General features: G+C 40.8%; 1 protein-coding gene across 9 annotated transcripts in view; it reads left to right on the plus strand.

The window, feature by feature from the left end:
• Nucleotides 1-22,711, plus strand: part of DIP2C (disco interacting protein 2 homolog C) — a 309,412-nt gene that overhangs the window by 208,409 nt on the left and 78,292 nt on the right. For all 9 annotated transcript variants that reach the window (XM_068174086.1, XM_068174067.1, XM_068174077.1 and 6 more), the window contains 4 exons: nt 6,469-6,560; nt 10,357-10,467; nt 20,560-20,683; nt 21,303-21,412. In XM_068174086.1, the coding sequence (XP_068030187.1) occupies nt 6,469-6,560; nt 10,357-10,467; nt 20,560-20,683; nt 21,303-21,412 (437 nt within the window). The remainder of the gene's footprint in view (nt 1-6,468; nt 6,561-10,356; nt 10,468-20,559; nt 20,684-21,302; nt 21,413-22,711) is intronic.

Raw genomic sequence — 22,711 nt, forward strand, 5'->3', positions numbered from 1 at the left:
CACTTGCAGACTTGATCCTTTTTTTTAAGCAAGTGTTTGAAGCACTTGCCTCAGTTCTTAAAGTTCTTCTCAGTGCCCCAGTTGTAATCTTTATTTAATGTACTCAAAATTTTTAAATTCTTTCTAGTGAATGAAACACTATGAATATCACTTATTTCTCAAATATTTTGTTCCTCTGGGAACTTGTTTAAGTGGAGAACATCTTAGTTTAGTTATTCTCAATCCCTTTATAAATCAAATCACTGAATATGCATAAATTGAAATGTCTGAGATATGGGAAGGGAATATGTCTTTATCAGGTTTTATGAGAGTGAACTCTGACTAGAAAAGTAATGTGTACTTTGAGGAGAAGGAAGACAATTTCTGGCTCAAAGTTAATCAGAGTAGTGAGGCATCTGGTTTTGGTATTAATAATGAACTGCTTAGTGATTTCTTAGAGGAGAAATGTGATTAAAGGACAATTAAATCCTGTGTAGTTCTTATGATACCAGATACCAGAACTACTTTTCTTACTTAAAATTATTCTAAGGAGAACCAGAATGGCTGGGAAAAAAGTAAAGTGTTGAAAGTAATTAATCAATAAACAAGTTTTGAACCTTCTTTTTGTAACCATTGTTAAAAACAACAAAATGAGTACCAGTTAAATTTGTCTGATTCAAAGAATCTAATTTCCTTATCTAACACTATTTGTAATCAGATTTTTTGAAAGCATTTTCAGTAGCTCTGATGTAGCGTTTCCCACATCAGAGACATCAAGGCTCAGAAAAAAGAGCAGGTGTGACTCTCTGGGCAGAGGACAGTTTCTTCCATTTGGATTCTGTGGAGAAGGAAAATGCTTGGCAAATGGCATTTGTTTGCAAATTAATTGCTGATTTTAAAAATAACTTTAAAGGAACTGTAAACATTTTGGGGCCAAAGCGATCCTGCCTCAGCAGAGGTGATGTTGCTCATACTGGAGATATCCTGGCATACCTTAAAGGTTACAATAGGCCAAAAGCAGCCAACCCCAAGCCATTCTGCACCTGGTGTGCAATGTGCACCCTTTCCTGACCTTTCTATGAGAATTTCCTAGACCAGGAATTTCACAATCATCAGCAAGAGAGAGACAGATTCAAGATGCTTCTGACCAAGTAGCTGCATAACCAAGCTATCCTTACCTCTGAAATAACCCAGGATTCACAGAAATATGAATACTCATGGTTTAAATCCGCAGACAGATATAAATCCTATGATTGTTCAATACTTTAAACTTCTACTTCTTTAATAAAAAAACTGAAAATTGTTGGATTATATGATTCAGACTTCAATATCAAGCACTGTAATAGCATGGTTGGCTCTATTCTGTGTCTGGAGTCCTTAATTCTCTGCAACAGAATATTTTCTTTTTATTTGGATTTTTTTATCCCAAAAGTCAACAAATTCATTTTCTGTTTAGGCTGGATCTAAAGAGTTCACGAAGAAAGGATTACCAGAGTAGTAAAGCTGCAGCTATTATTTTGCAAAGAAAAAAAAAAACCTTTACCTGCATAGAATTAGGAAGTTTGCCATTTACACTAGATTTAATAAATGCTCTTGTTTCAATTTAATACAAGGAATGTTGTACTGTGGTATTGAGAAAATGAATATTTGACAAAATTATTTGCAGTTAAACTTTGGCAGTCTCGCAGTTGCTGTGCACGGAGATTGGTAAGCAACCACTGGTTTGGCTTTGTTGAGTTAGTGCTGTGTGGTTCTTAAAAGTGTCCTGAAGACAATCAGGAAAATCGTTGTGGTTTGTTTTCTGAGTTTTCTCCCTGATACAGCTTTTCTATTAAAACCTTCTTTACATTCAACACGAACATTTAGTCCTTTTACAGATTTGGAAAGGAACAGGAAGGGGATTTTCCTCAGTGCCATGTGGAAAATACCTAATTTTTGTTAACAGATCCCTTTTTTTGTGGTTTTTAACACCTTGTGGTTTCCTTTACCTTCATAAAGCGCTGCTTAACCAGATGGGACTGGGTATTAACTACCTTCACTTGGTAAATTTTATTGCCATCTGCGTAGACTTAAAAAAAAGAAGATGACCGGTTACAAATGTATCGTTGCTGATGTAGAGTTGCTACTGCTCCACTAAATCAAAGCCCCAGTGGCAGGAGAAAAAGGCTTAGCTCCACATGGGTGCTAACAGTGTTTGTCACAGCTGCCAGAAGGCGAGAGGCCTTTCTCCATCCTGTCCTTCCCAGCATTTCTGCACGTGTGATGTCTGCCGGATATGGCTGGGATTCAGAGGCACAGCGGTACTTGCTGTTACTCACTGGACAGTGGGAGCTCTCTGCTCGGTTTGCCAGTGTGTGAAGAACCTGAAAGGCCTCCCTGCAGAAGCATGCTGCTAGCGCATGAGAGTCTGGCAGCAGCACTCTGGCAAAGTGACAGAAGTGGCTAAGTGAAAATCTTTAGAGGAAGATTTATTTCGGTAAATAAGCAATTATAAGTTAGGCAATCATAGATGGACAGAAAAGCTCTGTTTCCAACCATCTTGTGGAGTTATACACGATTTTGGAAAGCAGAACCACGATTAGCAGCTCAGTGGGAGGTAGGAACAAGGTAATAAATTGTAGTAGTGACGAGGTGTGCATCAGCTGCCTGTTGTTGGGATTTTGTTTTCCAGATTTAGCTAGGGGAGCTCTACCAGTCTGCTTTGTATGGGAAATGGTTTTGTGACCTGAAAACTGAGGGGTGATTCGTGTTCCTAAACGTCTGTTTCCCTATGTTACCCATGATATGGGTGTGTGTGACTGGCAGTCCCAGCACTGGGTCTGCAGAGCCTGGGCCCCTTCCAGAGGGAATCCTTGTGCCTTAAGCACCACTGGACACTTCTGTAGATGACATAACAATCCTTCATTTTAAATGCATGAAAGTAGCTGTTAATGTTTGTCTAGTGAGATCAGGGCCTGACAGGCACAAATCCTGTGCTGGTGTGGTGGGTAGGGATGTTGTTTGGAAGGACCCTGCTGCAGTGGGGATGGGGACAAGAATGTCAGGAGCAGGAGGGCTCATGGGGTGTGGTGTTTACGGCAGGGAAGCAGCAGTGCAGCTCCAGGCTCCGGCACCTGTGCTCTGCTGCAGAAAGGGCTGAGGCATGTGGCATGGCTGGGAAAGAGGAGCGCTGGGACACAGACTGGGACACAGGCTGCTCCACTCACTACCAAATGAAGCTGTTGCTTGAGTTTCCTACATCCTCCCCCCTGTCTTCAGGCCAGCTCAGAAGATTAATGGCAGTGTGTTTATCCGAGGAGGGCTGGCGCTTCGCTGAACTTGGGCTGAGGACAATGGGACGTATCCCCGGTGGCCCGCACAGATTTCCTCTGGAGCCCGTGTAACGAAGCGATTTATCCCGCACGGGGATGGGCCCTAAGCCCCGTCTCAGAGAGACAGCCTTGGCTGCAGCACAGCTGGCCTCCTCACCAGGCCTCCCGCTCCCACAGCACAGATGTGGCACTGAGTGCAGGTCACAGCAAGGTCACAGCGCCGGGATTTGTGCGAGAGCTTTTAGCAATCGGCTTTTTTCCCAGCAGCATCTAATCTCTCAAGTTCGCAAAGGAAGAATTGCTCTGAATTGCAGCCTAGGCAGAACCAAGGAAGGAAACACTTCAAAGATTTCCTTCTTTATAACATCCTCAATTTCTCAGAGCTGTTATCCTGCAGACGTGGAGTCCTTTGTGTTTCTCTTGGTGTCAGGCCGGGGAGGGCAAACGGCCAAGGTGACAGGACAGACCCATGGTTCAGCCCATGTCTGGTCAGAAGTTTGTGCCCCATCCAGAGGCCACTGATCTGGCCCTGATCATTCGTACAGTCCTAGCTCCAGCTTCTGGGTTACTGCTCCTTTTGTGGCCCTTTTTTAATTTAGTTTCTGGAACACAGCTATATACCCTTCTAGAGAATTTACAGACTTCCTGTTGAATAATTCAGTTCAAGATCTGCCTGGACTTTGCTCTCCTTGCTCACGAGGGTGCCTGGGGATCCCTGCCTGCCCCTGGCAGCCCACACTGGAGCAGAGCTGGCAGCAGGGCAGGCAGAGCCTGCAAGGGTTGGAGTGACATTATAGAGCTTGTAAGATCTTTGCGTTCCAGCCCCTTCCCAGCTGGAAGCAAGCTGCTTCACTCCAGTTTTCCACAGTTTCATACTCAAAGGCATGTGTGCCTCAGATACTTAACATAGGTTGGTATCACACCAGTAAATAGAGAAGGAAAGGGCTGTGGTGACAGAAAATTCAAGTCTTTTCTGGCCACTAGAAAATATTGCGGCCATTTTTGTGCAGTTCAAAGTGTATTCAAACAGAAAGGTGAGGAATTAGGAAGGCAGTCTTACATTATCTGTGTCTTAGAAGATAAAATAAATTTTGGCAATAAAAGAGCATCGTAACAAAATTTGTTTAAACTTATTTAAAACTCTACTAGAAACTACTCTTTTAAATTTTCTTAGATTTTGAGAGAACTTAATTTCAGCATTTATCCAGGACTCTTAGGTGGAGATGATTGTAGTGCATACCTGGGCACCTCTCAAAGAATGCATCTAAATACTGTAATATGAATAGCCTTTATATTTTAAAAGAAAATATTTGATTAAAATAATTGATATTTGCTACATTTGATAGATGAAAAATTAGTGTGAATATGTCAGAAATGTAAATTTAATACTTGTAACATATTTAATCTTTAGAGCTCAAATATAACTTTTCACAGCAGCTCCTTCAATGTTCATTTCAATTTTAAATGTGTTTGTGTAAAGATGGTTCTCTTTTGCAATTCAGAACTTTTGCCAGGCTGTTCATTTCCATTCTCTGATATTCTGTATCATTACTAATTGCTCTTTTAAGTTTGTTGCCACTGAAGCTTTAATGTTGAAAAACTTTAGTAAAAATAATATTTGCTTTCTTAAGGCATTCTTTTTTTTACCCTACTCACTTGTCAAGTTCAAGTATTAACTGTAGCAGCAGGGAGGATTTCAAAGACTTCCTTTCCATCAAATGCAGGTAGTTCAGTGAGGGTTAATCCTGCAGACATACTCCTTTATCTGTGCTGAGTTTCCAGTGAAACAGAATTGTGTTCCTTTCTGAGCAGCAAGAGTGTTCAACATGCAAATACTGGAGTAATTTTAATAAATTAAAAACTTTGCAAAGCATATTTTGATAATAACTATATTACTGTTTTCATAAGAAATAATTGCATTTAGTACTTTCTCCATAACAAGCAGCAGTGACCCTTCCAATTTTCCATAAGTGGGAAGAAAAGAAAATCTGGCCTTCTCATCTTACTTTATATTTACATCAGATTTGCACTTAAAAATGATTCAGTAGTATTGCGTTTTATAACCAGGATGTGGAGGTTCTTATTATAGCAACTGCTTGGCTTAGTTATAAATAGCAAGAGTGCATGTTTGGGGGCCTGAGCTGCTGAACTCCACAGGTAATCTGTTGTCAGAACCTGTTATCGTTTCAGCTATTGGTGGGCATGAATTAAAGATTTGTTACTGTCAGACTGAATAGTGCTTAAAGACAGTACCTGGGGCCAGCCAAGCACAAGGGCTGTTAAACTTGGTGTTGTTCACATGGAAGTAACAAGGTCTCTAAACAAAGGGCATCTGGAAGAGCAAAGATGCAAGTCACTCGAAGGATTAATGAAAGGCCTGTAATGTTGGCAAAGAGGGCTTGGGGAGAGAATTTTTCTTTATCAAATGTTGGGGTGGGGACTTGATAAGGATTAGATAAGAGTGGTGCTGGAAAGGTGAAAAAGGGGAGGAGAGAGACAGTAAGGAGGGGTAACTGGAGCAAGTGAAATGAATGAGGAGGGAGGGTATGGGAGCAGGTGAGAAGGAAGAACCAAGTTAAATGGAAGAAGGCCCAGGATTAAAAGTGAAACAGCCGTATGGATGTGCTAAGGTTCAGAGGGTCCCTGCTGCTTCAGTGTGCCCCTTTGGCTGTGGGGTGGTTTTTGTTTGTTGGGGTTTTCTTTTCTTTGCCTCTGCTTCTTGGGACTCCTTTCCTTTTTCCTTGGTGAGAGAATTGCTGTGCTCAAAACAGAACATCACTCTCGAGGTCAGTCTGTGCTGAAATGTGGCGTGTTCACCTTGCTACAGCTAAGGTGTTAGGGTGATGTCTGGACTTGATGATGTACCAGCCCCTTCTAACAGTTAATTTCAGAGTCAAGATCTAGTTTTCTCCAAAGTAAAAAACTGCCATAGAGAAAGCTATTCTCACTTTTCCTTTTGTTTTTAAAGTGCTGCTGCCTTGAAAAAAGAAGTTCAAAGAAAACTTCTGATAAGTATTTAAGTATTTCCAGTAGTTCCAGTAGTGGTGTCATATTTAGTTGGAAAACTAATATAAATGTTCCTACTGTGTGTTTTCGACTTCTCAGGTATTCTTTCTCTTTAATAATCTTGTAAAACATAAGAATTTTTATATTAACTTCGAAAAATTTGTGTTAATAGGCAAACTTTGGACCAGAAGTATGAAGGTTGCTTACAATATACTACATAAATTAGGCACAAAACAAGAACCAATGGTACGACCTGGAGACAGGGTGAGTATCTCAATGATTTATTTGTAATAGTTCAAATTCAGTATTGACAAAGAGAGAATGAGGTATTTGGGGTGCTCAGAGGAAATGAGTGAAGTGAAATAATGGGGTGTGGGACAGGGTGCTGATATCTGCTGTTTCCTCACTAAGACTTATCATTCAGACAGATGTTTTGAGCTGCATATTAAGTAACCTGAGCTGGTACCCCCTGAACTTGAAGTTGTGGCAACATCAACAATAAACATTCCCACAGAAAGTGATTTTTGGACATTGAACAAGTCTGTTTAGCAAAAGCTTGCTTATGGAGCCTGGAGCTGTCATGTGGATAAAAAAACTTACTTACTAATGACTTTGTAGCTGTTGAGATGGTAGAAACAAGAGAAGTGTTGTGGAGGACAAAGACAAGCAAAGTCAGCACATTTTGGCAGCCAGTTGAATAAATAAATGACGCTGACTGGTAACAGAATTTTTCCATTCCTGGTTCTGATGCAGCAACTGCTAGAGACTGAATCTAAGTAGATGGATAAAGCCCACAGAGAGCAAGAGTTGCAGAGGTAGCACTTGAAGATGTTAAATGGAGACAAGAACATCCTATGGTTTTGCTAACAATGTACTTACAAACCTACCCCTTTGAGTGCCAAGGCTGTCTTAGCCTGCTGCTCATTTTCTCTGCCAGAGTGTGTATAGAAAATTCCTCAGGTCCCATTCCAGTTTGGATCTAAGCTGTGGAATGGATATTCCAGAACAAATTTGTCAGAAATGCAAATTTTAGTCCTGTCCTAGTGCTTAGAGTTGTGAGTGGGGGATTAAGTTTCCCCCTCCAGTGTCTGATAGCAATTCTCAAACTATTGGTTCACTTGATCCTCTTGTGCCACATGTGAGAAACATGTCTGCTTGCATTACACATGTCTTAGGGCTTCAAAAATGAAAGCATGCATTAATGCTTCACAGAAGGAAAAAAGAGGAAAAAACCCAAAGTGACAGTCCTTCCTGTGTTTCTTTTTGAAATAAATCATAAAGAAATTAACCAAAACATCTCAATATCCTTAATCTAAATTGCTTCCTACAATGGCATTCAGCCAGGACTAGGATCTGAAGACTCTCTTTTACTTGACTTACAAGTGTGTCTCTAAGCAACAACAGAAGCAGCAAGTTATTCAAGTGTACACATCAAAACAGTCCACCCAGAAATCTCCAAAAGAATAAAGTTCACATACGGGCAGTGTGCATCTCTCCTTTTTTACCGTGTGCTGCCTGCCCATCTTCGTAGTCATTTTCTGCAGCAGGCACTGGCATCTCCTAATGTTAAGAAAGCATTTGTGGATAGTTCAGGCTGAAAACTGGAAGTTTAGCTAGCAGAGGACATGTAAGGAACAAATTGCAGCTCATCTAAAATAAGTCAGCCTAGATTAGAGTGAAACAATGTTTGTAGCTGAGTGCTGAAAGCATATGCTTTGTGTTGTAAAAACATCTTGCCTGGCATCCCTGTGTAACAGGAACGTGATCATTTGAGGCAACTTCACATTGAAGATGAGGTGTTACAGCACTTCTGATGCTCTAGGCTGTGATTCTGGCTGTTACACCCCTGTTGTAATAACAAAAAAGCTTTCTGAGCTCTTTGAAGGTGACTTTATTCTACGTAATGTGTGTTGTGTGGCAACACTTAAAGACAGTTTTAAATACTAAATGAAATACAGGCACATATTTCTGGTCTTTTCCAAATAAGAATGTATTTGTTTCCTTATTTTGATATGTATAAAATAGTTTCTATTTTCCCTTTAGAAGCAACTTCTGCCAATACAATCTGTTTTTCATGACTACCATTACCTCACCTTTTAGGTTCTTTGTCTGAGCCAAAAAGTAAATGAACGTGCCTGCATCTCTTTCCTTGTTTCTGGTATTATACGTGGCAAAGTGCATTTCCTTCTATAGTAACTTCAGAAATTTAACCTTGCATCACCCCAGACAGCTGCCTAGAAATTAATCCTGCTCTCTGAAATATCTACTGGCTAACCAGATTCTCATCTGCTAATATACACTGTATGTTTGTTCCTTCAGCCCTTTTTGCTTTTACACACATTATTTATTTATTTGGTACAAGTCTGATAGTGATTAATGTTTTTTAGAGAGGAAGTTAATGCCTCCTTCCCACTGGACTTCAGTGAGATTTTTTTCACCTCTGTCAGCTCCTTTTCAAAGATTCCCAGCCAAACCTTCACTGCCTTTATGTAAGCAAAGACCAATGCAAAACCTAAGAACCCTCAAAGTAAATTTTGGGATCTAACAGATGTTTGCTGGGCTCAGCAATCTCTACCATCCCCTCCATGCACCTGGCAAAATCCCCGTATTTCCCTTTGCATAGAGTAAGCTCTACACAGCCACCTCCAGCACTTGGAATGTTTAATGTGCAACTGTGCAGATAAAGTAGCAATGCATTTGCTCTGAGTCTAAAGAATTATGAGGTTAAAGTCTTCAGCCTAAAATCTGGAGATATTTTGGACCCATTTGGACAAGACTGGTTAGATTTCTTCTAGTTTCAAGAAATCAAGTTGATGATTGAAGGTGTCTACCTTTGAAACCATGTAAAAATTCTGGGAACACTTACAATCTCCAATAACTGAACCTTGGAGTATACATGGAAACATCATGATTTTACTTCAACAAAACTTCAGTGGATGTTGAGGCAGTCAAAACTCAAGAGCTGCTAAGTAGTTTCAGCAAATGGCAAGGTGCTGTGTTAATACACGCCTGTCCTGTGTGCGAGCCCAGAGGAAAGAGGTTTGGAATCTTTTGCTGTGCCTTTGCACACCACTGCAGATGAGTGTGCAGGAGTTACCAGCTGTGTTACAGCTGTTTAGGACATGAGCTGAGAATGCCCATCTGACTGAACTGAAACAAATCCACAGAGAGGATCCAGCCACTAAGGCCATTCACCAGTGAGAGCAGTCCTGTTCCCTGCCCTTGCAAGGAGAGCTGTGGGCTCTCTGAAGTGGCTGGATCCTCAGCAAGGCTGTGACCCCTCCTTTCTCCTTTCCCTTTGCCTGTGGAGGATCTCAGGCATTGTCCTGCCTCAGGCAGGGCCTGCAGGAGTTAAGCTGAACAGCTCAGCAGCCACTGATCATTCTGGTGATCTGTGATTGGTTTTGGCATTCTTTTATCTAAATAATTCCCCAGCCCTAGCCCTGAAGCTGTTAAGTTCAACAGATCCACACCTAGGCTGGCACGTGACATGGCCAGCTCTGGATGTGACGTTTGCTTCTAGATACCAGTTTTTGTGTGTACACAGCACACGGAAGCTTTACACTGGGACAACAGGACAGTACTAGAACAAAACTGTTGTGTGAGGCAAAGTGTAGTGAAACAAAACAGTGTGTTAATGATTGGCATAATGACATCCTAAGTCTGGATCATTTGATTTGGTCACACATACACTTCAGTTTCAGTAACTTCAAGCAAATTATTACATTAGAATCTAAAATCCTTCTAATTCCATTTACTTGGGTTATTTAACACAGGTAAAGTAATCAGTTAGTTCAGAACCAGATGAAAGGTGTTGTCAATGCAGGAAACAATGCAGCACAAAAACATTTAACTTCATCCTAAGTGAAAATATTCATAAAAAGAATACTTATCAGAATAAATTCCTTCTGATTCCTCATTTATGTGTTATTAGGCATTTGAATAGCTGTCTTAGAAGTGCTCCAGTATCATCTGCATCCAAAAGGAAGCATGGAAACTCCAATTATCATTATCTGACACCTAGGATAAAACATTTTTAATGTACATCTCTCTCTTTCAGGTAACCCTGGTGTTTCCTAACAATGACCCTGCTGCTTTCATGGTGGCATTTTATGGCTGCCTGCTTGCGGAAGTTGTCCCCGTCCCTATTGAAGTGCCACTTACAAGAAAGGTGGGGAACTGAGTTTTTCTCTTTACTCCCTTTTAGCATTTATGTCGGAATAAATCACAACTGAACACAGCTTTTGATTTCATTTTTGTGGTTAGCTAGCTCTGAATCTGAGGGTACCAAAATGGTGCAGTGTGGTGAATTACATATAGTTCCTTCTGTTTTGTGATAGAAAATCTGAAGATGTGCTTGCAGTTTCAGCAAATGCAGGTCTGCATGAAAAATGAGAGAGGAAAATTTTCCAAGAGAACAGCTCTGCCAGTCATAGATGGATTACCTTTGTTGCCTTTTAAAGCCTTCTGGTGTTGGCCACTGACAAAGAATCATTGGCAACAACTGCTGATTTTCCACCTGTCCCTGCAACCCAAGCTATGTTATAATGCCACTGGTGCTGTGTGTGCTACTTCAAAGCTGTTATGGAAATGCCTTCTCCTGTGTCTATATGTGTCCCAAAGCTTCTGTCACCACAGTCACCTCTGCCAAGGGTGCTACTTGAACAAATTCAGCTCAGGAGCTCATGCCACAGAATATACATTCATAGAGAAAACTGACCACTGCTAATCAAAAGCATTTCCCATCCAGTGTTGGTTCAAAGATACAACCACGTATCCCAGAGAAGTGTTAGGAGGCAGCTTGAGCAGTTCCAGCTGGAAGGAGTGTTTGGGGGTGGTGAGGGGTGGAGGTGAACCACAGCTGGGTCACTCACATAGATTCTGCAGAATCTGAGGATGTATGCCTTGAAGGCTGTAAAATACAGCAAAATGTATTTTTTAATTACAAGTGTTGTTTTGGTCATATCCCCTTAATTTACCGTGTCTGGCTGCTCCCACATACCCCTTGAATAATTGCTCTTTTATTAGCTCCCATTAATAATGCCTTACTTTAATTATTTGGTCTGGGCTTGTCCACACAAAGAGCGTTCTTTAATCTTTACAAGTGTTTTTTTTTAAAGTGAATTGTTTTGGAAAATGTTGACTGAAGCCATGAGGTACCAAGCAAAGGCCTGAGCAAATGTATTGCATTGGTCACATTTTCAGTATTTCAGTTGTCAAGGGCTTTTCTTTGAAATGTTCCAGTGTTAGAGTACTCTGGAGCAGAAGCTCAAATCTTTGTTTCATGGACAGGAGCCCTCCCTTTCAAATGAAAGCCGTGAAAACAAGATTTTAAGCCCTCACAAAGCCTTTGCAGTTTGGGCGTCTCACACAGCCAATTAACAGTTCAAAATACTAGGAGATTCCTTCCTAAATGAACCTGCTTGAGCCTTTCTCACCTCTGGGAAGCTGAGTTGACCTCAATTTTCTCCATTACAATTACACATGTCCCAGCCATCATCTGTGGTGGGCTCCTGCCATGGTGAAACCAGAAGGTGGAAGGGAGAGAAGGGCTGGGATCAGGAGGAGGGGGCAGTTGATAAACTGGTGAAGGAGGGGAGAGATGGAGGGAGGGAGTGGATCAGACCATAAGAGACCATGATCCAGCTGAGCAGACTTGAGAGCCACTGAGCAGAAGGAAGGACCAAGGGATAGAGGAGACAAGATGTGCCCCAGCTTAAACCGTCCGAGACTGGAGGAAAGGTGCAGGTGAGCTGGAAAGGCCATGCAAGGGGAGGGGGTGGGACCTCAACCACCATACCTGCTTTGGGGAGTAGGTTATGCTGTTTCATGTGTAAAATGTTGCATTTGAGAGCACTGAGAGGTGGACATGGCTGTAGAATGAGGATGGAGATCTTAGTAGAAATGTTTGCATTGGGCTCTCGTTGTGCCTTCACATCTGAGGGCAGTACATTCAGTCTGAGGCAGTTGCATAACACAGTGCATTATTTTGATAAAAACCAGAGATTTTATATGCATCAACAAAATAAGGCCAGCAGAATATGTACATTTTAAGATCTTACAGTGTGCTCAAATGGATAAATCCACTTTCATTCCATGAAAAAAATAAAGAAGCAACATGGTTTTGAGGGTTAAAAAAATCCGTCCCTGTTAATATTCTCTGAGGTTTAGTGACATTTTAAAGCACATAGATAGGTGTAAATTTGATTTATTTTGGAACATCTGATACTACATCCACCCTGTAAACTATAAAATCCAGCTGTCCAAGTAAATACTCTGTGTCAAATGAATAACTTACCCTAATTTGGCTGCACCTCTTGGGTGTTTTTTTTTTAATATGTATCTATATATGGATATATAAATATACACTTATACATGTGTGTATATATATATATATTTATATAAAGGAATATCTACAGACTCAGACTGTTTATCTTTTACCACAATGTTTAAATATCAAATTAATAACACAGTAACAGAGATGTCAGTTAAAAAAGCAACATGATCTTTAGTCTATAAATAAAGCTATGCAATCTCACAGCATATACTATTTCAAATATCTTTGCATTTGTTTATATGGAAAGGCAACTGGAGTGGAAACAATGAGATGAAAATCACATTCTGAGTAGTCCCAGAAGGAATACCTCTGCCTGGTCAAATGGCAGTGGATTGCTTCTGGCATCCATGGGAAGATGTCATTCCTGTCATCACACAATGGCCTAGACTGTTATTTTATGCTTTCCCATTATTTATTCTCTGTTCTGTATGCTCCAGTTCATTCTGGCAGTGGACAACTTTTGGGTTGCTTTCTGGAAGACAGAGATGTGAACTAGCAAATTATATTTTATATTACACTATAGGCTTACAGAATAATAAGCTGATATAAGATGAGCTATTTCAGGTAGTTATATTAGCAGCCATTTTTAATATTAAAAGTTTGTATTAGCAGCTTTAATACTGTTCTACGTTTTCATAAAGAAGAGTTATTCACAGCTCTTTGCAGAATTTTGTCCCTGGCATTATAAAACTGAGCAGTAATTTTTGCAGCCAGGCAGACTTTTCATTTACAGATTACTCTGCAGACATCTGTACCCACATGGAAGTAGCAGCTTTTGCTTTACCAGCATATAGATTTTGTGTGTATTCCCTTTTCCTTGTAGCATAACTGGTTTTTTTCTTTAAGATTTTGACAGGATTTTTTTCCCAGTTCACTATTAGGTGAAGGTCCATCCTGCCTTGCTTTTTCATTCTGCATCCCACCTTTATGTTGACAGAGTACCTAGAATACCCCCAGGACTTCAGGGGATGTGTGACCTGGCATCTGGGATGGATTGTCCAGCAGCCATGCAGCATTCTCCAGTTTTATTCCCAGAAGGCTTCCTAGTGTTTGGCAAAGAAAAATTGGAAATTGCAATTCCTACAGCACAGTGTCGGCTCTTTAGATTTGGGACATCTGATCTAAAATTAAAAACTAAAATCCCAAACCAAGTCTTCATTCTAAAAGCAGCAGTCAGGGGTTCTGCAGCCATTGTAACAATAGAACAAGCAGAATTTTTATTTCTCCTCCTTTCCCTGAATTTAGTACCATTGCAATGCCTTTATCATCAGCACCCCCCAAAATTGTTAGAGCTAATCCTCATCCCTTCATTTATAGGCTCTGTTCTCTCAGAATGGTGTCCCTCTCTCAAAATTTGCTTACGTTTCGCAAACATTAGCAAATAATGTGTCCTATACAGCATCTCTTCCTTCAGAACTTCCACTTATGTTAATCTTGTCTGAAGCTGGAGTGCTACAAACTTTTCATTGCATGTGTTGATATGATGTGAGTTGCAAACTATGTCATAGAATGTGCTGTCAAAGTAGATGAGATGAGAGTTTCAACATGTTGAGTTCTAGTTCAAACAGTGATTTACTGTGTCCCTCATGAAAAGATTTTAAAATAAGGTTTTGATTTCTTTTTCTTTATATTTTTTAGGTCAATGTTTTTTTCCATTTGATTGGTGCCGTGAAAAATATTATTATTCTGCTCTGATACAGTCAGGGGAACTAATCAGTTTTAATCTAAAAATAACATTTTTGTCCTCCAAGCACATTCACAGTTATGCTCAGTCACATGCTGTGAACATAGGAAGAAATCTATCCCTCACATATCTTCATGGCCTCCTTATCATAGGCAGAATTTGTAGCAGGGTGTGTGTGATGTGAAAGCATGTAAAAATTAATTTCTCACTCAAAATGCTATTTCCTAGCCTATTAGATTTAATGTTATGTGTGCTTCCAGCAGGCATTTCTGTACTTTTCCAGATGCTGGCTCTCACAGTATGATTGGAAGAATTGTGTTTTGTCATAGGAAATCTGGAGATACCCACTCCTGGACTCTTGAGGTTTTTTTTTAAGGATGCTTCATACAGGGTAAAAACTGTTTTTGATGAGCTCTTTTTATTAAATCTTGAAAAGTTATTAAAGCTTTAACAGTAGCCAGGGAGGTATATCTCTTCCAAGACAGTGAAATTGTCCCAGTCATACTTTTCTTTGAAAGAAGAATTCTAGTCTAAAGGAAATACACCTTGACATCTTTCCTAGTGTTTGAGGGCTCGAGATAAAATGAGCTTTGCTTTCTCTCAGCTTTACTCATTGTAGGGCTGTAGTGTGCCAGAAACACTGAAGCTCTACATGCTTGTGAACATCTTTTGACAATGCATCTCTTCCTTCCCTGGATTTAAAATACGTATAAAATGTTTCATAAACTCTTTTCAGTGGCACAGTCTTCTAGTGCCTCCAAAGAATGTAAGTTCCCTGTGCAAACTGCTGAGCCCTGCAAGCCCTGTGCCTGTCCATCACTCTTCATACACTTCAGCAGTGGAGCACCAAGCAGTCCTTGCTCAGTTTGCCACAGTGAATCTTAGATCCTTTGAAGTCTGTGTTTCCTTATTATATTTTCAAGTTTAGGAAATGGTAATTTCCTGGAGAGAATATCATATTTCATGCAGTGTCCACTGCCAAAAATAACCATTGTCTTGCTTTTATTAAGATTTTTGGATGTTAAAGTGCTCATAGTTGCAGATTTCACATGCAAATTGCAGGCAGATACCAAAGCTGTTGTCCGAGGAGACAGTTAATTTCTTAATCGTAAAGCTGGTTATGAAGATTGTGTCAGCACTGTGTTTAATTTTTACTAAGGTCTTTGTGTTTTTAAAAAAAGAAGGGTTCCTTGATGCCTTTTCAGTTTTGCCTCAGTACTGGTAATACTTGGCCTTTACATCTGATCATTGCCCTGTTTGTTCTTTACCAGCAAATTTTTGTTAGGGTAAGGGCACTGGAGCTCAAATAAGCATTGTAACAGAAAACAAGATTAGTTCAGTCTGTGATGCTCCACCACATAATTCTCATTTTGAAAGCAGTCTGGGATTTGCAAGTGAACAGAAGTAACCTTTATCAGGCCAACCTTTGCACAGGCTGTCTCTTCCTTCCTTATTAGATAAGGACATGCACTCTCACTCACAGAGACAGGATCATAACTGTTTTCCTTCACACAGGTACTCTCACAAAGCATTATAGAAATGACATTAACAGCATGCTGAAATGCAACCACACGTGGGATTTTTTTATCCTGACAATGAATTATCACTCTGCAGCAGGAAGAAGACAGTATGCCTCCAAGTACTGGTGAAAACCTTTAGGGAACTTTTAATAAAAGTCTTTAGAGAACTTTGAATGGCTGCCTACAGCAGAGAGGATTTCTGGCTTGCTTCATCTGAAAGATTGATCTCTCTAGGTGTGTGCAGACATAGTCTAAAGCTATGCACACCTCAATTTTCATACCCCAGCAAGGGCTGTGCCTTCAAGAAATGTAAAGTGATAGTTCCAAAGTCAGCAGTTGGTCTCAAACTTCATGCTACAATACTTCAGCTCTGCATTTTGCCTTCCACCTGCATTATGTGTTACTTCAGACTGTCAGTTGTGGACGATTTGACAATGAGCATCTCCGGCAAGTCCCTCCCTGTCTGCAGTTGGGACTGCATTCAGTTGTTTCACCTGGTCTCCACTAGCTCCCTCAGTTTTTTTCTACCCCCACAACACTCAGAAAAATATGGCAAGTGGGGGGTTCCAAAATAGCAAGTAACACTTCTGACAAACCAGCATGTCCTGAAAATCTATTCCCTTCACAGGTAGGACATTGATTTCACTTAGAGGGGAAGAGGATTTGGGGGTTTTGCCAGAATATTATTTGGTTGTGTCTCTTTGCAATTCACAAAGTAATTTTCACCATTGCAACAATTCATTTCACATTACTCAAAAGGAAGGCCAATAGTGTGTATGTCAAATGTGCAATAATCATTGCCCTTAAAGTCAGTAGCCATGTTTGTGGCCCACATGTAAGCTTTGACAGCCTCAGGCAAAGGATTGCACTTTTAGCTCAAACTTCATTTTTCAAACACAAGTTTTGCCCAGGGTCCTCACTGTTCTGGGCCTGTCATGCTGAGGTATGAGGAGCAGCAAAGACTGTCGTGTTTACGTGGTTGAGTGTGTAAGTAACATGGTGGTGTGTCTGTAGGATGTATAAAGGTTTCAGGTCTTCCACCTCCTGGCTGTCAGTCCAGTATCCCAACACCACTTGAGTAGTTAGAAACAAATTCTCCTGTGAGGCACCAGTTCTCACAGAAGAACCTATATGGGGCAAGGAATTCTTCATGTCTCTGTTCTCTGCAGTAGTTTTAGATTCTGGGTCAGGATGGAACCACCAGAAGCAGGCAGAAGGTGAGGATAACTGCTTATGAGGTGTGAGAGACTGAGCATGAAGGTGGAATTGATGGACACCAAGTCATTGGGTTCATACTGCAAAATCCTCAACTGGAGCTCCTGTGGCCCTTGAGAAGAGTGTCTTTCACAGCACCTCGGCTTCAGCATCTTGATTTGCCTTTGTCTTGCAAGGCAGGATTTATTGTGGCCACCAAAGCATGGTGTGGGATTTGAAAGTCTGTGAAACACACTGCCCATGCCTGGTGAAAGTCTTCCAGTCTCCTGTGGCAGTTTTAAATCACATGATTGTTCGGTCATGTTTTCCTTATAATTTAAAGAATATCTGTTGAGAAAAGAATAGGGTGAAGATTTTAATGCTGTTTGAGGTGGGTTATTCTGATGTAAAGCAGTGTGCTATTACAAACTGTTACATGTGCATAGATTGTATTAAGAAATCTATGTATGTGTGTGAACTGCTACAAATGAATGATTAATATTTATGTGGATATCCTCTAAGGCAGTTGATATAGCACTGAGGGAAAGCATAGTCATTCTTTCTTGTGTTAGCTAAAAAACTACACTGTTAATACAAGTTTCTTTTTTCTGTTGTGTTCTTTTGCCGTGAGAAGAGTTTGACAAGTGATTTCTTAGCTGATGCATCCCCCAGGGCCATGGTATGCTGATGCTTGAGGGTCTACACTTTCTACTGGCTTCCCTTGTGTTAGACTTGTTTGAATTCATTAGGTTAATTTCAGTTTACAAAGTTCTGCATTAAAGGGAATTTCATTGCTTGAGAATTGGCATTTTCTTGATATAGAGGTGAAAAAGTTCATACCAGTCTTTTATAGGATATGCACTTACAACAACATTGTAATTTAAAACTGAGATCAATGCCATTGCTGCATTCAATTATAAAATTTGTATGCCTTTTTAAATCGGTAGTTAGAAATTCATACATATATTAGTAAGTATTTATTAGATTAAATTTAATGGGAAATTTTGAGCAATGGTAATATGAATCTGATATTTTAAGGAACTCATGACCTCCCTTTATAGGTGATAGGGTAGCAGGTCTCAGAAACTGTCTTGACCAAGGAGTGGTGCTCTTCATTGAGTACTCCAGCCTTCCTCTTCCTGCCATTTCCTCTGAGGGACCCTCAGGAGAGCCATCCCTCCTGCACTGTTCAGGCACCCACGTTTCCTTCCTCTGAGCAGACTCCAAGAGCGGAGACAGGTCTCATCCTCATGTAGAACCAGGATTAGATCTTGCTAAGTGCTTGTCCCATAGGTTTGACAACAGAGATGTGGAGCAGCTGACTTGAGAGTCATTGAGGACAGTAATTAATGCTGGACAATGCCCTTTAAGTCCTGGAAGCCCCTCTGGTGCAGGTGTGGTGGGACCAACAACATGCTCCCCAAAGTGTTGCTCATGGAGACACTAGTATTATTCTCTGTTTTTCAAAGAATACTCTCATTGTCTGTTTTTATATGGGCAAAGATAATACACAAGCTTAAGATTAAAAAGCCTTGCTGAAAAAATACCTTTTCATTTTTTCCTGGTTTTATAAACCTTCTGGCTATAGTAAGCAAAAGCAAATACAGTAGTTCTGGATAGGAGGTGTTATATAGCATAGACTTTGACAGATCAGTTAATTGTCTCACATTGCTTGCTCAGCTGTCAAAGTTCTGGGAATTGCTGCCATATACATATTTTGAGGCGGTATGGAAAATTAAGCTTTTGCTTTTCCTCTGTTCTCATTGCTTCTCCATTTTAGATGGTTTTATTTGACTACATAAAAATTGCTTTAAGAATTAGTCAGTCTCTGGGGCTTTCTTTCCATCATAGAATTTTGCTTTGAACAAATCAATAGATTAAGGCAACTGTTCCATATTTCTGATTGTTTCCATTGTTGAGTGAGCTCTGTGTTTGATTTGAAAGATATTTTAATTTGATCTTTTGAGTCTCTTTAGGCGGTTTTCGGTAGAATAATTCTGTGAATAAAGGGTTAAGATTTTTATATGCATTTGCATGTAGGGCTTTGCTCTATTGAAGAGCCTGTTGGATAGATGTAAAGTTCATAAAAAAGTAATGACAAGACTCTATACATAAAGCAGACGTAATGCTGTAGAAACATAGCATCTCTTAAAGAACAACTATGGCCTAGGCTGGGAAATCATTACACGACTTCTTAATCTCACTGCTTCTATCCCCTTGATGAAAGTAAAATGTAATGAGCTTACTCTAATGGGCACTTGACTGTATGTAGTGCTCCTGAAATGTGCCTGTAACTACTCAATGAAATGGTTATTGACAAATCAGGTTAGGTCAACATAAATAGGGAAACTCTCACCACTGTACACCCATCATAACATCTTAATGGTTAAAAGCTTTCTCCAGATGGAAGCATCTGTAATCCATATTATTTCCTAGAGTTGCCACAAAATCACAGAATTGTTGAGGATGGCAGAAATGTGTGGAGGTGACCTAGTCCAGCTTCCCTGCTCAAACAGGTTGCCCAGGACTATATCCATGGTAGCTTTTGGATATCTCCAAGTATGGGAACTCTACAACCTCTATGGGCACTTTGTGCCAGTCACCCTGTTGTAGCTTACCACATCACCCTCCCAGTAAAAAGGGGATTGTCAGAGGGAGCCTCCTCTGCTTTGGTTTGTGTCCATTGCCTCTGGTCCCGTTGCTGGGCAAAGTACGGAAAGAATCTGAGTCCATCTTCCTCACACCCTCCCTTCAGGTGTTTGTACACATTGGTTAGACCCCTTCTGAAGCATTCTTTTCTCAAGGCTGAGCAGTTCCAACTCTCGCTCTTTCCTCAGAGGAGAGATGCTCCAGTCCTTTAATTATCATAGTGGCCCTTTGCTGACTCTCCAGTGGCTCTGTGTCTTCTGCTTGGAAGCCCAGAACTGGTGCCAGCACTGGAGATGTGTCTCACTGGTGCTGAGGGGGGGATCCCCTCCCTCAGCCTGCTGGCAATGCCTTGCCTCGCACAGCTCAGGATGCCATTTGCCTTCCTCGTGCCAGGGCACACTGCTGGTTCACACTCAGCTTGCTGTCCACCAGGTCCTCCAGGTTCTTCACCAAAAAGCTGCTCTCCAGACTATTCTGGCACAGAGGTTTGTTCCTCCACAGGTGCAGGACTTTGATTTTGCCTTTGGTGGACTTTATGAGGGCCCAGTCTGTTAATTTCTCCAGGGATCCCTCGGGATGAAACAACCCTCTGTCAAATCAGGCATTCCTCCCAGCCACTTGTCATTTCTGAAGAGATGCAAGAGCAGATGCCATCTGATGGCTTCCACTGTCTTTATGATTTATGCTGCTACAGACAAGAGGATACCTAGCTTGTGGAATTCCTTTGTCAATGTACAGATGAGTTTTGATAGGCACCTAAAAGAAAATCAATTTAAAGGAAAGAGACTGTTTTCCTCTCAAGATAACGTGCCCAAGGACAAAAGTGCTTTCAGCCTGTGATCACTTCTAATCAATTCTGTGTGTTTTGTCATCTCTTAGGATGCAGGAAGTCAACAAATAGGCTTTTTGCTTGGAAGCTGTGGAGTTACTGTGGCCTTGACCAGCGATGCATGCCATAAAGGACTGCCTAAGAGCCCCACAGGGGAGATACCACAGTTTAAAGGTAACCTAGCCCTAGTTTATCATGGCTCTCCCTGGTCAATTACTACAACAAACTGCTCTTGTTTAGTGGCTGTGGGTGAGGGTCAGGCCTGTGATGAAACCCTGGCCACAGGAGCAGCTGGGCTGCTGGGACGCCGCTGCCCTGGTGTGTCACTGTGGCAGTGATGGCTGTGCCAGCCTCGTGGATGGAGAGCAGCACCTGTGCTCCCAATCCAGTTCTCTGCTGGCTTAGCCAGGCTGCTGAGACCATCTGTGGCCACAAAAATTCAACCAACAGACTTAGGACTGTAGTAGATGAGAAGTGTTCATACGATTCACTCCTTTAGTGAAGTGTAGGGACAGTAACTTCTGACAGGGGAGTGTCAGTGAAACTGCTGGGGTCAATAACAGCTTAAACTGCCCAGCCATTCCCTCAGGGATTGCCTAAAAACACCTCAGCAGCTGTGTTAAAAAGCAGTGCTGCAAAATCTTCTTTCCCATATTACACTGAGGTTCAAAGGAAGTAATGTTTGGGTAATGGTGACACAGATTTTTCAAGAATAAAACTCTGGCAGGGAAAGCTTTTGTCCTGTCTTATCCAGCAGAAACTCAATAAAAGCTGGCTTTTGTTTGTACCTCAGGCTGGCCAAAGCTGCTGTGGTTTGTCACAGAGTCTAAACACCTCTCCAAGCCACCTCGTGACTGGTTCCCACACATCAAGGATGCCAACAATGACACAGCTTACATTGAGGTGAGTTAATGAAGATGCATCTTCTCCTCAAATCATTACATATGGCACTCTGGATTAGGTAAACATCATTATTCATTCAGGAGTCACAGAAGCAAAGAACATCTTGGTTTAGCTTGTTAATAAGTAATGTTTTTTTAATAAATTCGACCAATACTGATTTCAGAAAAGTCAATAGAATGTTAAATTGTATTCTGAGTGTTTCTAACATTAACGTTTTTATATGGCTGCTGCAGTGTTGTATTACATTTGCCTTGGGCAATCTTGGTTCTGTTCAGTGTGGGCTTGCCCACTAGCCTTGGGATGGATAGACGACAAGGTTCACAGTGAAGCTTCAGTTCTCATATCACAACCTTCATACCCTTTGAAAAAGAAAGAATTTCTTGTTCAAATGCTTGCCTGTCACTGACTGCTTTATGAGTCACGCTACCAACAACAGAACAGCATCAGGAAGGGAAAGTTAGCAATGCTGTTGAATTTAATTTTCCTCCTTTTTCCCCCCATCATTTTCTTCTCCTTCTGCAAAGACTCAAATGCTTTGGATTCAGTGGTGTTAATATTGAATTTAAATTATTCTTCAAAAGGACTAAGTGCAAGTGAATGGACCAAAGGTGTTTCCTGTCTTTGTGCAGTCAGGACACTGGGCTAGAGAAGCAGAGATGTCTTCACTCTCAATCTCACTGATTATCTTCATCATGGAGAAAGATAAATGTTTAATTTATTATCTGCCCCTGATAGTTCTCAGACACTTACATAAAGTTACAAAAATTATTTCAATAATCACCAATGGCCTCCCACCTCTTTTTTGCTGCTTTTTCATGAGTCGCACATTCTCCTGATCAAAGAGCTTGTGTCTTTCAGACTGTATACATATAGGTTATTATCACAGCACCCAGCAAGGATTCTGCAGTCAGCTCTTATCACATGCCTTATAAGATGCAGAAGGGAGAAGCTGGGGTTTAGTGATTGGCCTATAAAATCTAACATGTAAACACTGAACAGACTGAACTAGGTTATTCTCTGCTAAATCTTGCCAGTCCATTAGTCACTGACATGATCAGAATTTTTAGAGTTATGTTTCCATAATGCCTGTTTTCAAATAACACATGGATTTCAGATACCAAACCTGGGAATCTTCAGTCAAAAGAGAAAGCCTATCTGAAAAAAAGATTGCCTTTTTTTAACAAAGAAATGCTTCCAATACTCTCCAGTACTGCTGCTTTCTTAAAATAGAGTCATTAGATGTGTCCATCATTCACCTGCAGAGGAAACACTTTAAACATAGCTATTAAATAATAGAAA

This window comes from Anomalospiza imberbis, chromosome 1 (assembly GCF_031753505.1).
Source record: "Anomalospiza imberbis isolate Cuckoo-Finch-1a 21T00152 chromosome 1, ASM3175350v1, whole genome shotgun sequence".
Taxonomy (NCBI): Eukaryota; Metazoa; Chordata; class Aves; order Passeriformes; family Viduidae; genus Anomalospiza; species Anomalospiza imberbis.